Source organism: Euleptes europaea, chromosome 7 (assembly GCF_029931775.1).
Source record: "Euleptes europaea isolate rEulEur1 chromosome 7, rEulEur1.hap1, whole genome shotgun sequence".
Lineage (NCBI taxonomy): Eukaryota > Metazoa > Chordata > Lepidosauria > Squamata > Sphaerodactylidae > Euleptes > Euleptes europaea.
The window spans coordinates 86926567-86944025 of record NC_079318.1 but is presented as its reverse complement, the minus strand read 5'-3'; the positions used below and the strand labels follow the sequence as shown (position 1 = coordinate 86944025).

Here is a 17459-nt window from a genome sequence, read left to right as displayed (position 1 = left end):
GCCATTTCTGTAACAAGCCAGAGCAGCCAGAAATGGTTCCCCCCAAATCAAATAATTCCTCACCTTGTGTCACATGAAGCTGCCTTATTCGACCACTGGTCCATCAAAGTCAGTGTTGTCTACTCAGACCGGCAGCAGCTGTCTAGGGGCTCAGGTAGCGATCTTTCACACCACCTCTTACCTGATCTTAAGTGGAGATGTTGGGGATTGAACCTGGGACCTTCTGCATGCCGAGCAGATGCTCTGTCACTGAGGCACAGCCCCTCTTAAAAGCGTGGCTCACACTGCTTTCCCCCTGCCCTCTCCCCCCAAAAAAAGGTGCCGAAGAAGGTATGAAGAAAACAGCATTTATTTCTTTGTTGCTATAAGAACCAGTTACAGGTTGACTTAAAAAAACCTGACTTTCTTTTTCAAACCATGTACAAAAAATGGGCTTGTCAAAGGGTGGAGGCTTGTCAAATGGAAGGGGAGGGTGGAGAAGGGGAGAGGACTGCCATGTTGACTGGGATCTAGGGTCTCAATGGGATCGTCCCTCTTTTCCAGATACACAGGGAGTATATGGGACCAGAGGGCAACTTAAAAAAAAAAAGGGGGGGGACACCAAGAAGCGGAGAGACAAACAGAAGGAGGGAAGAACAGCTGCAGAGGAGAAGTGGGAGGAACTCTGGAAGGGCTTCTGCCATGGCTCCAATTTCGTGCCACCCTTACAGTCTCCTGCCCACTTCGAGAAGGTGCAACTTGTATTCAAGGTGTTGCCCAGGAGGGGGGAGAAGTGGGAGGGCCAACTTTGTGCGCAAGTCTGAATTTTCAACAAGGGGAGGGTTAAAAAAAAAGTCAACGTGGAAATTAAAAAATATATATATATAAAAAAGGAGAATGAAGGGTGTCCAGGATCGACCTTGGGGGAGAGATGCCCCCATCCCTGCCTGGCCTGTTCCCAGCAAACGCTTGGCGAAACCGGGGCTCTTAAGCTTGGCCCCCCCCTTGCCAGACAGGGCTCGGACACTGAAAAAAAGGGGCAGGCGGGTGTTAAGATGAGAGGGCTACAAGGATCCTAGAGGGGACGCCAGAGAAGCGGCAGCGCTCAGTCTTCCAGGATGATGGGCTCGCTGGTGCTGGCGGGGTGGGCTGGGGGCACGGGCACCAGGGGGGCCACCACAGGCCGGAGGGGCAGCACCGACTTCACCTTGAGCGGCAGGTTGGGCCGGCGGGCAGCGCGGCGCATCTCCAGGTGACTCAGGGCTTTGCGGAGCGCCCTGCGGAAGGAGGGAAAGGGAGGGAAAGAGAGGCAGTTAAAAAAACAAAACAAGAGAACCTCACACAGACAACAGGCCGTGCAGACAGGGTGGCTCCTTGGACAGCAGCACATGCTGGAAGACACAGCGCTCAGCCTGGCACGCTGGCACCAGAAAGAACCCAACTTGGGCCTGTCTTTTTAAAAAAAATTTGGGCAGGCCCCAATTGGCAATATGTTTTAACCCCTCTCAACACCCCCTCTCCCTTCTGGCCACAAATTATCTGGCTTATTTCTAGACACGACCAGCAGCAGGCTGGGGTTTAGGAACCCCTGGCTGTGGGGCTCGATATGCCCTACAATGAAGGGTGAGCCTTCATTCCCCCATGTCGCTTTTCTTTCTCTGCCTTTACAACTCCCTCCTCTCCAGTCCCGGCCAGAAATGCCCAGAGTTCTATGAAGACCCAAGTATTCGACAGGCATCACACGAAGTACAATCTTTCACAAAAATTTTTTTACTTTGCATCAAGAACCCTGTACTTATAGCAGAAAGGTGGGGGGGGAGGTTCTACCCCTGGGCAGCAACCTGAGTAAACTCTTGACCTAGAACCCCTGGCGGTTCAAAGCCCAGCAGAACAGCCCCCTCCAGCCCAGAATTTTTTTAAATGGGGGGGAGTGGGGAGCTTTTAAGTCAGGAGGTAGCAATCAACCCCATTGGGGGTGGGCTTTCCTTCTGCAATTTGCAAGCTGCAACAGGGATACTGACACAAACTCCATCTCTGTGGCAGGACAGCTGATAATAAGAGTCAGATATCAACCCTGTGCCAGAGAAGGGATAAGGCTAACAGTGTCTCTTCCCACCCCCCACCCCTTCCTGCTTCCCCCACACTGCATCGCGAAGAATCCCTTCCCCAGTACCTGGTGTCCTTGGTTGCCACAAAAACGACAGGGTTGGGGGCGTCGGCCGGGTTCAGCTTCTGACGTTTGATGGCGGGCTGAGCGCTCGACCTCATTCCGGAAGTCATGGGCCGCCCGTTGGCCGAGAAGGGGAGCCCGCCCCCTGCCACCTGCACCCGGTCGCACACAGAGCTATCAGCGAGAGGAACCCCCAAAAGCAGCGTCCACCTCTTGCTGGCTCCCGCCCCCCCATCTATCCTGAGCTAGCCCTTGCCTGGCCCTAAACATAGGAGAGGGAGCTCTCTGCTTGACTGCAGGGAGTTGAACACATGATGCTGCCTCATACTGAATCAGTCCATCAAGTCAGTATTGTCTACTCAAGACTGGCAGCGGCTCTCCAGGGTCTCAGGCAGAGGCCTTTCATATCACCTATTTGCCTAGTCCCTTTAACTGGAGATGCCGGGGATTGAACCAGGACCTTCTGAATGCCAAGCAGATGCTCTACCACTGAGCCACAGCCCCTCCCCTAAGACTAAGAGACTCAGGAAGGGCAGGGGGGAGAGAATGCATATGCCAGAAGCCTTCAGAACCTCAGAAGTGTATTCCCACCTCCACCAACTGGGGGGAGGGAAAAGAATGACAATTTTGGAAAAATGCGAGAAGTGCTCCAAAAGTACTCCTGGCAAGAGTGAATATTACAGGAATTTGGTTTAATGTGAAAGAAACACCACTCCCTTTCAAAATTTTCATTTCAAGTACCAGTCCAATGTGTGGGTCTCCTCTCCCCCCCCTCCCCACCAATGCACTAGAAGCCGTGCACCTCCACCACATATCAGCTCCCAGGCACTTCTGAAAATGGCACGCTTCTCCCCTTCCTCTCATACCCATCCCCACGTCACTGCCCTGGATCCCCCCCCCCTCCTCGGCCCCCTGGCACTCACACTCTCGTATGCTCGCTTGCCCACGATGCCAGCCAAGCCTCGGTTCTGGGTTAGCTGATTTCTGTTGATGGGCGTCTTGGTGCCTCGGGGAGTTTTTGGCTTTAGGGGGGCCTGCGCAGCTAGGAAAAATGTTAAAAATCAACATTATGACCGGGGTTCACAAAGCCAAAGAATCCCCCCTCTCCCTTTAGGAAACCAGTTTGGATTATTTAAGATCTCAATGGCGAAAATGCAGTGGGGCTTAGTATAGTCAACCCTGCCCCCTCCCACAACAGTCTATGGCTATCACACAGGCCCAATTGCCAAACCGCAGTTTGGAGGCAGGCCCTGCTTAGCACCAACAGCGGTTTGCCCAGCTTGCATGCCACAGCAGATTTTTAAAAGGTAAAGGCAGTCCCCCGTGCAAGAACCGGGTCAATATCGACCCATGGGGTGACGTCACATCACAATGTTTACCAGGCAGTCTATGTTTACGGGGTGGTTTGCCATTGCCTTCCCCAGTCGTCTATGCTTTACCCCCACCAAGCTGGGTACTCATTTTACAGACCTCGGAAGGACGGAAGGCTGAGTCAGCCTTGAGCTGGCTACTTGCAACCGACTTCCGTCGGGATTGAACTCAGTTCGTGAGCAGAGCTTTTGACTGCAGCACTGCAGCTTACCACTCTGGTAAATTTAGATGATCACAAACTCCGAGGGAAGAGGGCAAGGGAGGAGGTGCAAGGCCCAGAGCCAACAGCATGTCCCCAATCAGGGTTTGGCAGTCAAGCCAGTGCAATTTCGGAAACAGGCCTACATGGGCTCCACAGCCTTACCGAGCTCCTTGACTATGGTCGCCAGCGGAAGCCGCACCAGAGGGTGGATCTTGAGGGGGGTCTTTGCTGCCTTGGGTAGCCGAATGGAGCCTGGAGGGAAGAAGCAGATAACTAGCACGAGATCTACTAGCTCCGCCATCCGTTTCTTGCTTCTCTCCCTCTCTTCTCCCCACTTCTCTACTCCTGACCCCCACGTACATTCTGCCTTGATGGCATTGGCATTGATGGGCGCATAAGGGCGCCGGGCGGCACGGCGCGGCTGCAAGATATCCCGGCACATGCGGCGTGCAATGCGGGTCAGCTTGGTGGTCTGCAGCAGGAAGGTCTGCCGGTTCTTGGCCAGGAGCTTGGCCCGGTTGGCGCTGGTGGTGTACGGGGAGAGGCTCTGGGCTTCTGGCCGAGACATGTGGCTCCGGGAGTGTGGCTCCTGCATGCGGGATTGAGGGGGGGCGGGGAAGAAAGAGGTGGAAGAAGCATGAGCACAAACACTGCTTGAGCAGAAAGCAAGGATGGCCGTTTGGCGGGTCTAAAAGGATTTGTTCAATGGACTGGCCAAGTCTTCTAAAAAAACATTAGTAGAGCAGCCAAAAAGATTATGTTATTATGTTTGATGCTCAGGCTAGTTACAAAAGTAGGAACTTTGCGGAGCAGACGGCCAAATGACACGGCGCCTCCAGCAAGAAAGGTGGGTGCTTTTAGGCAGACCTGTCACAGATGCCTGCTTGTGTCCTTGATTTGGTCCAGAGAGTCCTGCAAGTTCTGCTCTGCTGCAAAACTGGGGGACAAGCAGCCCGTGTTCCTGCCTCTACTAACAAATGACACCATCGTGGTGCAAAGGGAGGGAGGGAAGCTGCTACCTACAAAGTAGTCTTCTTGGCTTTGTGGAATATAACAGATGATCTCTCAACAGGTTTGACTGGCTGGGAGACCCGTGTGACTAATGGCGGCCAGCGTAGCTCCGCACGCTGAATAAAACGCACAGCTTGGCCCTGGACAGCTGCTGTCTTGGCTAGATGCAGGGGACCTAAGCTGGAAGTGTGGCTAAACAAAGGCCGGCTTCTTACTAGGTATGCTGGGCATTTCCACACTAAAAGCCATTAGCTCCAACTGGGAGAACTTGAACACATGAAGCTGCCTTATACTCAATCAGGCCCTTGGTCCATCAAAGACAGTATTGGTCTGCTCAGACCAGCAACGGCTCTCCAGGGTCTCAGGCAGGGGTCTTTCACATCACCTACTTGCCTGGTCCCTTTAACTGGAGATGCCGGGGATTGAACCTGGGACCTTCTGCATGCCAAGCAGATGCTCTGCCACTGAGCCGCAGCCCTTGAGACTTTGCAAGGATAGAAAGAGGCACTCTTAAAAAATACATTGACCCCTCCCCCCCAAAAAACGTTAAATTGGTGACTTTAATGAGAACAAGATTCACCTGGGAGCATATTCTCAGGGGACATTACCGTGACACTGCGTGCTGCTCCCTCGAGTTGCGTCGGGGTCTTCAGGCCTCCATATTTCTTCCAGTAGATCCAACAGGAAGCACAGAGGCGGCATTGCATGTTGGGGGGCCCCCAGGCATACCACTGTGCCGATTGAGTGGCTGTGGGTGAGAGAGAAGTGGAGGGTCGCTGCCTTAGTTAAGGGACGTCTCCCAGCAGCTCCTGTCCCCCAAGATCTAGGAGCAACTGGCTCTGGTTGGTCCTCAGGTCCCACCCCATCCAAACTTGCAGCTCCGCCTCAGCACCAGGACTGAAAAAGTAAGCCGGTATGAGCCAGGATGCCAGATCAGCCCGATTCCTGCTCCCCTACGGCAGAGACATGCAGACATGGTCCCCCCCACTACAGCCCCAAGCTGGTACTCACTGTGGCAGCTCTCACAGGTCAACCCCTTCTGGAAGCCAGCTCCATTCATGCCAGGCTTGGAGCCCACTGAGATGATTTGGTTCGGATTGGGTTTCGTACTGGACGGGGGAGGCAACGAGGTCAAAGGCCTGGGCATAGAGCTTACCCACTTCCCTCCCACCAAGGCCGAGGGGAAGGGATACTCACTAGGTGGGAATGTACACCTGCTTCAGCTTGCTGTCCGCTTCAGCTGCTTTCAACCTTTTCTGCAAGGAAAGGGGAAGGTGCGTGTGAGGCATGGAAGCGTGTTATCGGGAGGGAGGCAGAGCTACCTCCAGAGCACTGAAGCTGCTTGGTAAAGGGGGGAACGGCCATCTCACCCTGTGACCTCCCCCAATTTCCTGCAGAAATCGGCCCACCTACCTGCTGGATGTATCGGTCTGTGGTTTTCCACATGTAGTAGAACTGCACAATGCTGGCCAGGGATTTCCAAGGCAGCTGCAAGGGACACAAACCTTCAAGAGCATGCACACCTTCAGCCCATTCCAACCAAGTCAGCGTGGCAAAAAAAAAAAAAAAAAAGCAGGACCTCAAATGTGCACCCCGGATCCCCACAGGCAGTTCCACTCCTGAGAAGTGGCACCGACAACTGAACCTGGAAGTCCTGCCTCCTAATTTCCAGCTAGCCCTGGACAAAGTGAGGTTCCTCGGGCAAGATGGGAACTCCGCCAAGCCCGAGACTCCACGCCCAACCCGCAACCCCACTCACAAAGTCCTGCCGGATGTCGTTAAAGTCTTTGCCGTATTTCTCCAGGGCCTCCTCGAAGAGCATCGCTTCTGAAGCTGACCACTCCTCCATCTCATCCCTGCACAGCACAGGGCCTCCCTGGGGCACCAGTGTGGACATGGCTTTGGCCAGGTCGTAGCCGTTCCGCTGCAGTGTATCCATTGCGTGGAACTGCCAAGACGGAGGGACAAAGCGTGAGAAGAGTAAGGAGGAGGGAAAACTAACCTCTACAAGCTTGCTGGAACCAAGACCGGCAAACCCACAATAAAGGGCGCATGCCATGTCACCTCTGGTTTGGGGAGCTGTGTCCAATGCCACATGCTGATACTCTCCCATTTCCATGTTGATAATCATGCCAAACTGTGTGTATGAAGTGCCGTTGAGTCACAGCTGACTTATAGCAACCCAGAAGGGTTTTCAAGGCAGGAGACTAAATGAGGTGGTTTGCCACTGACTTACTCTGCATCCCTGGTATTCCTTGGTGGTCTCCCATCCAAGTACTAACCAGGGCCGACCCTGCTTAGCTTCTGAGATCTGACTAGATCAGGCTAGCCTGGGCCACCATGCTAAACTGGTGATGGAAAGTGCCGTCAAGTCACAGCTGACTCATGTCGACCCCATAGTGCTTTCAAAGCAAAGATGTTCTGAGGTGGTTTGCCATTGCCTACCTCCACATGGGCCGAGAGTTCGGAGAGAACTGTGACTGGCCCGAGGTCACCCAGTAGGCTTCGCGTGGAGGAGTGGGGAATCGAACCCACTTCTCCAGATAAGAGCCCGCCACTCTTAACTACTATACCACGCTGGCTCTGTCATGCCAAACTAAGAACTTAACTGTGATTCTGGCATCGTGTCTAAATTCTCAAACCATTATTATGCTAATCTTTGTGGCTCTACAAGCTTCTATGGTTTGCCTCTACCTCTGGAAGTTCACACCACAGTCTGAGTTCTAAACTACGGTCAGTGCAAACCGCGGTTTGGAGCATTGTCTGAATTTGAGTCTTCAGTTTCATAAAAATAATGCGCATTTGTGGACCTTAAGTTTGCAAAACAGATGATTGAAAGCATGTAGCCAATGTCTAACAAAACCTCAAAAGCCAGGAGAATGGTTGACAAGAGTCCAACGGCTGGGATTCAGTATTCTGTACTCAACATTTCTCCATTCCCTGAGTAGTAGAACAAATAATGACAAACAGCAGAGGCTGCAGTGTTATGTAAATTAAATGTATTTGCGTGATTCCTCCTTTTAGCATAATTTACACCCATCACAGGTTTTTGTTTTCTTTCATGCCACTGCTAAATTGTATAAGCTCCTACTGAGATATGAAACAGAAGAGAAACAAGAAAAAAGATTATATGGTGAAATGGGCAACAAATTTTGGATACAACATACAAATGGAACAATGGGAGAAACATGTGTTTAAGGGATCTTAAGTTTACTTTAAGTTCTAGTCTGAAATAATTTTTTTATAAAATGATGGACTGTTGGTATCTGACTCCAGATTAATTGGCAAAAATGTATAAAAATGTGCCAAATACATGTTGGAAACGTGAACAGCAAAAAGGACCTTCTTTCACTTATGGTGGACTCGTAAAAAAGCTTTAAAAATTGGTCACAATTACATTCTATAATATAGAAGATTTTAAATGAAATTAAACCAGAAATTTATTTTCTGGGTTTTATTTAATTTAGTTTAGAAAAAAAATATGGATGTTTGTTTTATGTATGATTTCAGCAGCAAGAAAATTATATGCACAAAAATGGAAAAACCCATCTATATCTACAATAGAAGAGTGGCTTGTCAAAATGTTGGAATTAGCAGAAATGGCCAAACTGACTGCTTTGATTAGAGAAAATAACTTAGCTACTTTTGTAGAAAATTGGAAACCCTTTACTGACTTTTTGCGTAATGGAAAAAAACGAATGCATGATTTGTGGGTTTGAAGATGAGAAGAACAAGAATTTAGGCATGACAGAGAAAAGTTTGGTTTTTAGTTGCAAGAATAATTTAAAAAAATTCTATATTTGTAACTGGAGAACAGGTAGAAACTCTTTAATCAGATTTATATTAAATACAAACAAAAGCGGAAGTATCCTTTTGTTTGTCTGTTTTTAGTTTTATATTCTTGTTTCCCCTTCTTTTCTTCTTTTTTTATCGCTTTTCTGTAATTTTGTTAATAAACAATAAAATAAAAAAAAAACTGATTTCTGTTTTCGTGTCTTAAGACATTAGATAACCTTGAAAGCCAGTGTGTTGCTGGACTGAGGAACCCTGGGTTCAAATGAGCACATGAACACATGAAGCTGCCTTATACTGAATCAGATCCTTGGTCCATCCAAATCAGTATCGTCTACTCAGACTGGCAGTGGCTCTCCAGAGTCTCAGGAGGAGGTCTTCCACATTACCTACTTGCCTAGTCCCTATAACTGGAGATGCCGGGGATTGAACCTAGGATCTTCTGCATGCCAAGCAGATGCTCTACCGCTGAGCCACAGCCACGCCCCTCTGCCTGGTACTTGCAGCCTACTCGGATCTTACCCTGGTCAGCCGGGAGAGTCTTCTGAACAGGGTCAAACACCAGTAAATACAAGAACAAATCCCTGTTCACAGTCCCTCTCTTTGCTCAGCTATTGTTTACTTACTCATCACATACAGCCCTTCCTAATACCCCCTCCATGGCTGATGTTCTCCACACACACACCCTTACCAGTGTGATATCCCTGGAGGCAGCAGCAGCACTCATGTGAAGACTGGGCTGCCGGATGGAGCTGCTGCAGTCGAGGGCCCGCGCGAAGGTGCCAACGGCCCTGGCACGGGAGAGAGACAAGAGCAGGTTAACGACCCCGTTGGAGTCAGAGTCCACCCAGCCAGAAAAGCCAGACCGCCCCCCAGCCGGATCTCACCGAGCCACCACGAGGAACTGGTCGATCTGCCGGTCCGTCAGGGGGTTATCGGGATCCCAAACCTTCATCTCCATCTTCTGCTGGTTCCGGTTATCGGACTCTCCTGGGGGAGATCAGAGAGGCGCTATCGGCACAACTGAGCCGCCAGATTCCCTCTTACGAAGTCTGGCGAGGGAAGTGTGCTTTGCGTGGTGATGGGACCCCTGCTCACCTTCTGCCAGCCGGTCAGGAATCTCTGCCTGGTACTTGCAGCCCACTCGGATCTCGCCCTGGTCAGCTAGGAGAGTCTTCTGAACAGGGTCGAACACCAGTGAATAGAAGAAACAATCCTAGGAGCAAAAGAGGGGTCGGGAGTATTAGAATCATGGAGTTAGAAGGTGCCATACAGGCCATCTAGTCCAACCCCCCGCTCAATGCAGGATCAGCCTAAAGCATTGATAACATCTGCCCTGATATCCTCAACCCCTTCTGGATTCGTTCTGCCAAACCAGCAGCAAACAACCCAGATTCAAGGACAGAAAATGCCTCGCCCTCTGCTTTGGTAGACGGGGCCCAAGGGAAGCCACTGGATCTCAAGCCCAGGACTTCAGGAGCCCAGAGTTGGTCACGGAAGTTCCTCGTTCCTCACCTTTCCCTTCCTGACTCACCTCTTTGTCCAGGTACTGGCTGAGGACGTCCGTCTCATTGAGCAGGGTAACACTGCACTTCCCCCTGCAAGGATGAAGGGGGAGACCCTGCATCATACTCCTGGGCTCAGCCTCTCGGGTGCTGCGGAGCTCAAAGGCAGGCTGGCTCAAGTGGCCCTAGAAGAGCTGGCCTTGCTTTTCTTGGGCTGCACAGGAGCCAAGGGCATGCAAGATGGAACCCATCCCCCTCCTGCCTCTCCTTACCGTATGTGGGTAGCAGGCAGGGACTCGAACTGCCGGGACAAGAAAAGTTCCCGGTGCTTTAGCTGGTGCCGCTGCTGCTCTGACACCGAAGGCTGTTTGGATTCTTCTTCAAACTCTCCTGGGCAGGGGAAGATAGAGGAGGAAAAGTGTGTGAAGCGTCTTTCCACTCATTCATTGCTCATTTCTAGGCCCACCACATCCTCCAGAGACTGCAAGATCTCATCCCTCCTCCAAGTCAGTGATCACGCTCACGGCCCGATCTGATCTGCAGGTCCAGAATTGTCTCTAACAGTGGCTAGATGTATCCAGAAGCCAGCAGGATGGGAAGGTGATCCTCCACCCAGCACCCGGAATCTCAAGGTATACCTCCTTGGAACATGAAGGTTTCTTTTAGTTCCTGCAGCTAATGCCTAGGATAGAGCTACTGTGAATTGTCGTAATTTCTTCTGAAGTTACGCTAACTAGTAGTGATCACCAGCTCACATGGTAGTGAATTCCATATTTTGTTTAAGTATTGTTTGAAGGAGCGCTTCCTTTTCTTACGCCGTCCCTTCTGCCAATCAGCTTCATTGAGGGGTACCGAGTTTTACAGAAATACGAGGGGGAACGGGTCTCCCCACCCTGACGCAGTTTACAACACTGATCAGGTTCCCTTCCTTACTGGCCTTCATTTCCCCCCTGAACTAAAATGCCCTAAATGAACACATGAAGCTGCCTTATACTGAATCAGACGCTTGGTCCATCAAAGTCAGTATTGTCTACTCAGACTGGCAGCGGCTCTCCAGGGTCTCAGGCAGAGGTCTTTCACATCACCTACTTGCCTAGTCCCTTGAACTGGCGATACCTGGGACTGAACCTGGGACCTTCTGCACACCAAGCAGATGCTCTGCGACTGAGCCACGGCCCCTCCCTACTGTAGCCTTTCCTCAGAGTGAAGATGCACCGACCCCATGATCATTTTAGTTTCCCTTTCCATCCAGAATGCAGCGTGGGGCTTGTTTCCAATTGCCAGCGGCTGCTGCCGAGGGTCATCCTTTCTGCTCTCGCCCTCTACAGCAGCGAGCAACAGGGACCGCCACGCACAGTCACCCACTATCCCGGAAGCAGCCGAGCAGCGGCGGCCACCAAGAAGCACATTGTTCTCCCATCCCCCCCAGCTGCTTCAAGAACTTGGCAGCGTCCCAGGGGGGTGGGGACTGGAGGCATGAGAGGGACGCTGGCTCCGCCCTGCCTGCTTTGCAGCTCAGAAAACCCTTTGCCTCAAATGGGTGGGTGGGTTAAAGAACCAGCCGGGTCTGATTGGGCACAGTCAAGGTCACAGCCCCTGCTCAAGAGGCCAGGAAGCCCGATGCAGAGTCACGCATGCCCCTTCCCCTCCCCCAGCTGCTATCCCTTTCCTGTTAACCCTTCAGTCGCTGAGGACTCTCCTGTAGCACTGAAGAGCCAGAGACGCCTATGTCTGGCAATGGCCAGGAACCAGGTGTTCTGCGGCGACGCTGCTTCTGTCTCCCTGCTTACACACCATTCAACACCTGCCAACGTTTACAACCAGTCAGCTGTTTCTTCGCATACATTATTGCTCTGGGCATGAAAGAGAAAAGCTTAAAACTCTCCTCACCCCAATGGAAGACAGTAACTAACCAGACGTTAACTAACGCACATCAGAACGACGAGACCCCCACACAGAACTTGCAGGCAAGGCAGTTCCTGAGCTTGGTGCCCACAACCTCTGCCTGGGCAGAAAAGAAAAGCCAGCCTTAGCTCTCGGAAGGAGACTGGTGCCCCAGGGAGAGGGTGGGGTAGCCTTTCACCCATTCCCTTGCTGCTCTCTTCTTCCTGGGCGGAATCCCTCCTCCCACCACTATTCCCGGAGGGCAACAGCTCCGTCCTGCTCTGCCCCCTCTCCACCTGTTCTCTTCTCCCCTGCCTTCTCTCTACAAAGCTGGAGTCACCAGGTAGGTTGCCAAACCATCCGTTCCCAGGTTTGCCACAGAAGGCCTACCCAGCGGGACGCATTCCTAACCAAACACCCCACCACTGCACAGGGGTGAAAAGGCAATTTCTCCCTTTGTAACCGCCAGCCTTGAACAGAGCTCCGAGTTTGCTGCTTAGAATCATGACCCGATCCCTCCGCTACTCACGGGCGTTGCTGTCGGCCAGGCTGTTGAGGCTGCTGGAGATGTCACGCCGTCGAAACAGACAGACCACCTTGGCCTCCACGTTGCCATTGGCCGTCTGCAGGGGAAAGAGGAGGGACAACGCTGTTGACGGATGGGCAGCTCGCCAGTGAATGGCGGCTACGGGTTCAAGACCTGGAGCTCAACCTAAACTGCCTCTACTGCGCTCAACGGGTTCTCGCTTCACCCACACCCTGCTCATGTCCCCTGGCTGCCCAAGCCACGATGGGCCCAACAGCCCCCCACAGGACAGAGCTTAGCCCCCTCCCCATGCCCAGTACTACCCTTACCTTGTTGAGCTCCTCAATGCGGCGCACGAGGTAGGGGTTACTAGAGGAATTCTCAAAGTAGACGTAATCTGAAAGAGGGGTGGAAGGAGGGCCAATGAGAAATGGAAAAAGAGGCTGTAGGAGCAGGATCACACCCTTCAGAGCTGCTGGCGGATGTGATGTGTTTTTATGCAATTTCCCCCCCATGGTTCTCTAAATGTACATGACCTAAATCACTCTTAGAGAGCCAGTGTGGTGTAGTGGTTAAGGTGTTGGATTCGGACTCAGGAAACCCAGGTTCAAATCCCCACTCATGCCACAGAAGCTTGCTGGGTGACCTTGGGTCGGTTACACACTCTCAGCCCTCACCCTGACTAGTATTCCAATGGGAGACCTCCAAAGAATACCAGGTGCATAATGCAGAGTCAGACAATGGCAAACCACCTCCAAAAGTCTCTTGCCTTGAAAACCCTACAGGGCCGCCATAAGTCAGCTGTGACTTGACAGCACTTTCCACCACCACAAAATCACTCTTGCAACCACCTTGTAAGGCATGCTAGCATTTTTACAGAGAGCAGAGTTTTGCTTGCCTCTGGTTAGCTCAACAGAGTTACGGTCTGAACCTGGGACTTCCCAAATCAGAAACATACTCTTACCTCCTACACATGACTAGTTCCCATAAATACACCAGAGCGGACATACAGTGCATGCTCTAGGCCTATCAATCCACCACAGCAAAAATGTGATGATTTCCCTAACCTGTGTCAATACAGCCCCTTTTATCTAGGCCATGGAAAAGCGGTTTCTCCCCTCTGGGCCAGATTCAAGACATACCCCCTCCACGCTGTCCTCTTTCCATTCCACCAGAAGTCTGACATCAGTGATGCATGCACCCCATGTTTCTGCAGCTGGGTTTTAAAGCACAGAACTCAACAGTCTCTCTACTTTTTAAAAATACTGTCAAAAAAGTTAAGCCTTTAAACCTAAAATGCAGAGCTAGAAAGCATGGGGCAACATCTTCAAGTACTTGAAGGATTGTCATATAGAGGATGGCGCTGAGTTGTTTTCTGTTGCCCCAGAAGGTTGGACCAGAACCAACGGGTTGAAATTAAATCAAAAGAGTTTCCATCTAGACATTAGGAAGGATTTTCTAACAGAGTGGTTCCTCAGAGGAACAGGCTTCCACGGGAGGTGGTGAGCTCTCCTTCCCTGGAGGTTTTAAGAAGAGGCTAGATGGCCATCTGTCAGCAATGCTGATTCTATGATCTTGGGCAGTTCATGAGAGGGAGGGCATCTTGGCCATCTTCTGGGCATGGAGTAGGGGTCACTGGGAGTGTGGGGGGGGGAGGTAGTTGTGAGTTTCCTGCATTGTGCAGGGGGTTGGACTTGTTGCCTCAAACTGCTGGATAAACTGAGCACCAAGCCATGGCCCCAGCCCACAAAGGGTTATCGGGAGAGGTCGTCCTGACACAAAAAGCCAGGTTGCTTCCATTTTAGAGTCACTTAATAAAGCTGCCTTAACTGTTGAGCCGCTGGTCTACTGTACTCTTCAGTACTGACTCCTCTGACGGGCAGCAGCTCACCAGGATTTCAGGGCACAGAAAGGTCTTTCCCAGTTCAGTTCTCCGAGATGCTTTTAACTGAAGGTGCCTGGGACCGTCCAGACTTTGTACGCGGCCCTATCACTAAGATTTAGCCCCCGCTCATTCTCTCAGTCATTTTTACGATGGCCCTGTAAAGCAAGCCAATATTAGCTCCAATATCTTATATGGGGCCGGGAGGGAATGCATGGTGAAAGAGGGCAGCGTGCAGAAAGAAACCCTCCCAGAGAGTTCAGGCCAATGTCGACCTGAAGCTGGAGTCTATCAGCCCAACGCACACGTTCTCAAACCATGATGCTACATGCACAGCCAAGAAGTTAAGCCACAGATTATCCTCCTGCTAGGACAGCCCTCTGTCAGTAATATAGGCAAGGATGGAATACCAGGGCCCGCCTGAGAAGCTCCTTCAACAAGGGCCGCTTCCATTATTGCTGACAATTCTCCCCCCCCCCAGCCCCCTGCAAGCACACAAGGCACCATACAAAACAGACACATGACTCAGTCTGAGTATTTTGATTTAATTTCAACCCATTGGTTCTGGTCCTACCTTCTGGGGCAACAGAAAACAACTCCATCCTCCATATGACAGCCCTTCAAGTACTTGAAGATGTTGCCCCATGCTTTCTAGCTCTGCATTTTAGGCTTAAAGACTTAACTTTTTTGAAAGTATTTTTAAAAAGTGGAGAGACTGTTGAGTTCTGCGCTTCAAAACCCAGAACGTTTACAACAGACATCAAACAAGAAAAGAGTAGAGAAAGTTCAGGGTCATGGGCACGGTTGAAGAATTTAGCTGGCAATAGGACAGCAGCTCAGGGGCGAGCCAAAGAGGGCTCTCCGAAGAAGCAAGTCCTCCAGAGGAGTGGCTAATTATGAACAGGCTGGGCCTTGGGAGCCATGAGGCTTCAGCAGCACAGATAAGAGTGGGAGGAGGTGACTAAGGGGCTCAACAGCTTGAAAGAAGGGAAGTAGAAGGGAAGAAGGGCACCGTTTTTTTAAAAAAATAAAAGAAACCTGAAGGTAATGGAGAGAAAAAGTCAAGGAGGTGGAGCGCAGATGACATGAGCACAAGGTGATCTTAGCAGTGGGAATGTGTGAAGTGACGTAAGCGGAAGAGCGTAGACAGTGTGGCTGGATCAGACCAGGGTCCTAGCCCAGCGTTCCACTTCTAGCACCACCCCACCAGAAAAGTTTATAAGCAGGGCACAGAGGCTTCCCCCCCCCTTTGGGACTCTCTCTTCTGGTGGTCAGAGGTATACTGCTTCTGAACATGGAGGTTCCGTTTACCTTTCATGTCCTGGCTCAGAAGCCAGAATCACCAAGACCCTGCTCTCAGCTTCTCACACAGAGCACCCCCTTCTCTAGAAGGCATGAGTCTTTCGCTACCCTGAAGCTAAAACTCAACAAGGCCCTTCAGCCAGCTTCTTATCCACGTCACTTTGTCTAGGTTAACCCCCCTTCCCCTATAACCAAGCCCGTTGTCCTCACGTCTCCCTCCACAAACAGCCGAATCCTGATCTATAACCCCCCACACCCCTTTCACACTTCTGGTTCTGCCTCCGCATCTCTTTCTCAGATCCTTTGGACTGCAGCTTCCCCCTCCCACATTTAAATTGATCATGGCCTCACCTCATCTTTCATAGGTAACCTTTAGCAGATGAAAAAGGCAGCCCATTGATTCTCATTCACAGCCTCCCTTTCCCCCACCCGGCTATCTAGGCCAGGCCCCTGTCCAGCCTCCATTCACTCCTCCCATATTTCAGCCTAGCCCCCCCCCCAATTTCCTTAACCACCCCAAACCCCTGACACCCGGCCTCTCTACCTACTCCTTCAACCCAGCAACTTAGCCTTGCCAAACTCCCTCTTTATCCGCCACCTATCCCCCCCCCACGACCATGATTTAAACCCCCCACCCCTGGACCTTATTTCTCCCACTACCAGGACCAAACCTCTTTTCTACCTCCCCCCCACCCCAAAATCTTTCCCATATTGCGACCAGCCGCCTCGACCTATCCCCTTAAAACCCTGCCCGAGCTACTTAGCCCAGCCTGCCCCTTTAATCCCCGCAGGCCCACTGAAGCCAGCCCCTCCGTTCACACGCTCCTCTTACACACGGCCCCAGCCTCTCCCTCCCTAACATGAACTCCCACGACCAGCACTTCCTTATGCGTCCCCTCCCCTAGTCCTAATCCCCCCCCCACGTTACCTGGAACTAGCCCTCCCATACGCTCCCCCTCCCAGACTCCCGAACACCCTCAGCCCCCAGACCCATTTCAGCCAGCCCCCCTCCACCGACCCCTTTCCCCTTCCCTGACCCACCTCCAGATCAAGCTTTTTTAGCCTCCCCCCCCCCTCCTCCTCCTCCCAATCTTTGACTCCCACCCGCAGGAGCGAAACCCCTTGAGCCCCCTCCCCTATCACCACTCCCCCTTTCCCCTACCCTGTTTGAACCCCGTTGAAGGACCCTCCCCTCCCCCCCTCCCCCGAGCACCCCCACCGTGCCCCTCCCCCCTCGTGTCTCGCCTCTCCGCCATTCCTCCCCCCGCCCCGCAAGGGAGGACCCCCTTTCCTTACCGCCCACCCGGTACATATTAGCCGCCATGGCTCCGGCGGGGGGCTTCTGGCCCGGCTCGGCCCCCTCAGGAACTCCGGGCCCGGCCGCTCTTCATCGCCTCCCGCCGCCGTTGTCGTCTCTCCCCCTCACGCAGCGAGCGCCGGCGCCGGCCGAGCCTCGAGCACTTCGGGAGTTTCCGGAAGCCCCTCGGGGATCTTCGGAAAGGCTCGGCCTTTTCCGGTCAGCTTCGGGAAAAGGGGGGGAGCGATAAACGCCCCGCTCCTCCTCAATGTAAATACGGTGGACTTTTTTTTTTTTTTTTCAGGGACTTGGTCGCAGGGCCTCAAGAGTTTCTTGCCCCTTGTTTTAATGTTCCGGTTTCGGCTAATTCAGAATTACCCCCGCCTTTTCCTGAACTCGGAAATACACGGGAGGAAGTTCGCGCTTTTCCGGAAATCTTCGTCTGTCTTCGGGTCGTTCCGTAAAATAATTTTTCCGATTACAATTTGAGATGGGGGAACGTCCCGAGGGTGCCCCAGACCTCTTCGGATTTTTCCGA

At 52.0% G+C, this 17459-nt stretch overlaps 1 protein-coding gene across 2 annotated transcripts; it reads right to left on the bottom strand.

Moving 5' to 3' along the window:
• Nucleotides 1-989: 989 nt before the first annotated feature.
• Nucleotides 990-17085, bottom strand: MTA2 (metastasis associated 1 family member 2). 2 transcript variants are annotated; one of them, XM_056852291.1, is made up of 18 exons: nucleotides 16921-17084; nucleotides 12770-12837; nucleotides 12444-12537; nucleotides 10303-10420; nucleotides 10060-10123; nucleotides 9624-9741; nucleotides 9413-9515; nucleotides 9217-9316; nucleotides 6493-6681; nucleotides 6147-6221; nucleotides 5931-5989; nucleotides 5745-5842; nucleotides 5342-5481; nucleotides 4083-4311; nucleotides 3885-3974; nucleotides 3073-3191; nucleotides 2153-2301; nucleotides 990-1256 (listed from the first exon to the last, which is right to left on the bottom strand). In XM_056852291.1, exons 1-18 carry the CDS (start codon nucleotides 16946-16948, stop codon nucleotides 1085-1087), a joined length of 2013 nt encoding a protein of 670 aa, XP_056708269.1. In that variant the 5' UTR covers nucleotides 16949-17084; the 3' UTR covers nucleotides 990-1084. The 2 variants fall into 2 exon arrangements, with proteins under 2 accessions (XP_056708269.1, XP_056708270.1); XM_056852292.1 differs by lacking the exon at nucleotides 2153-2301 and having other exon boundaries at nucleotides 16921-17085.
• Nucleotides 17086-17459: the final 374 nt, after the last annotated feature.

Coding starts and splice junctions, on each gene's coding strand:
- MTA2 (XM_056852291.1), bottom strand. CDS start 16,948: ATGGCGGCTAATATGTACCGGGTGGGCG. Junction 12,538..12,769: donor GCATTGAGGAGCTCAACAAG/GTAAGGGTAGTA, acceptor TTTCCCCTGCAG/ACGGCCAATGGCAACGTGGA. Junction 9,742..10,059: donor GCCAGTACCTGGACAAAGAG/GTGAGTCAGGAA, acceptor TTTTGCTCCTAG/GATTGTTTCTTCTATTCACT.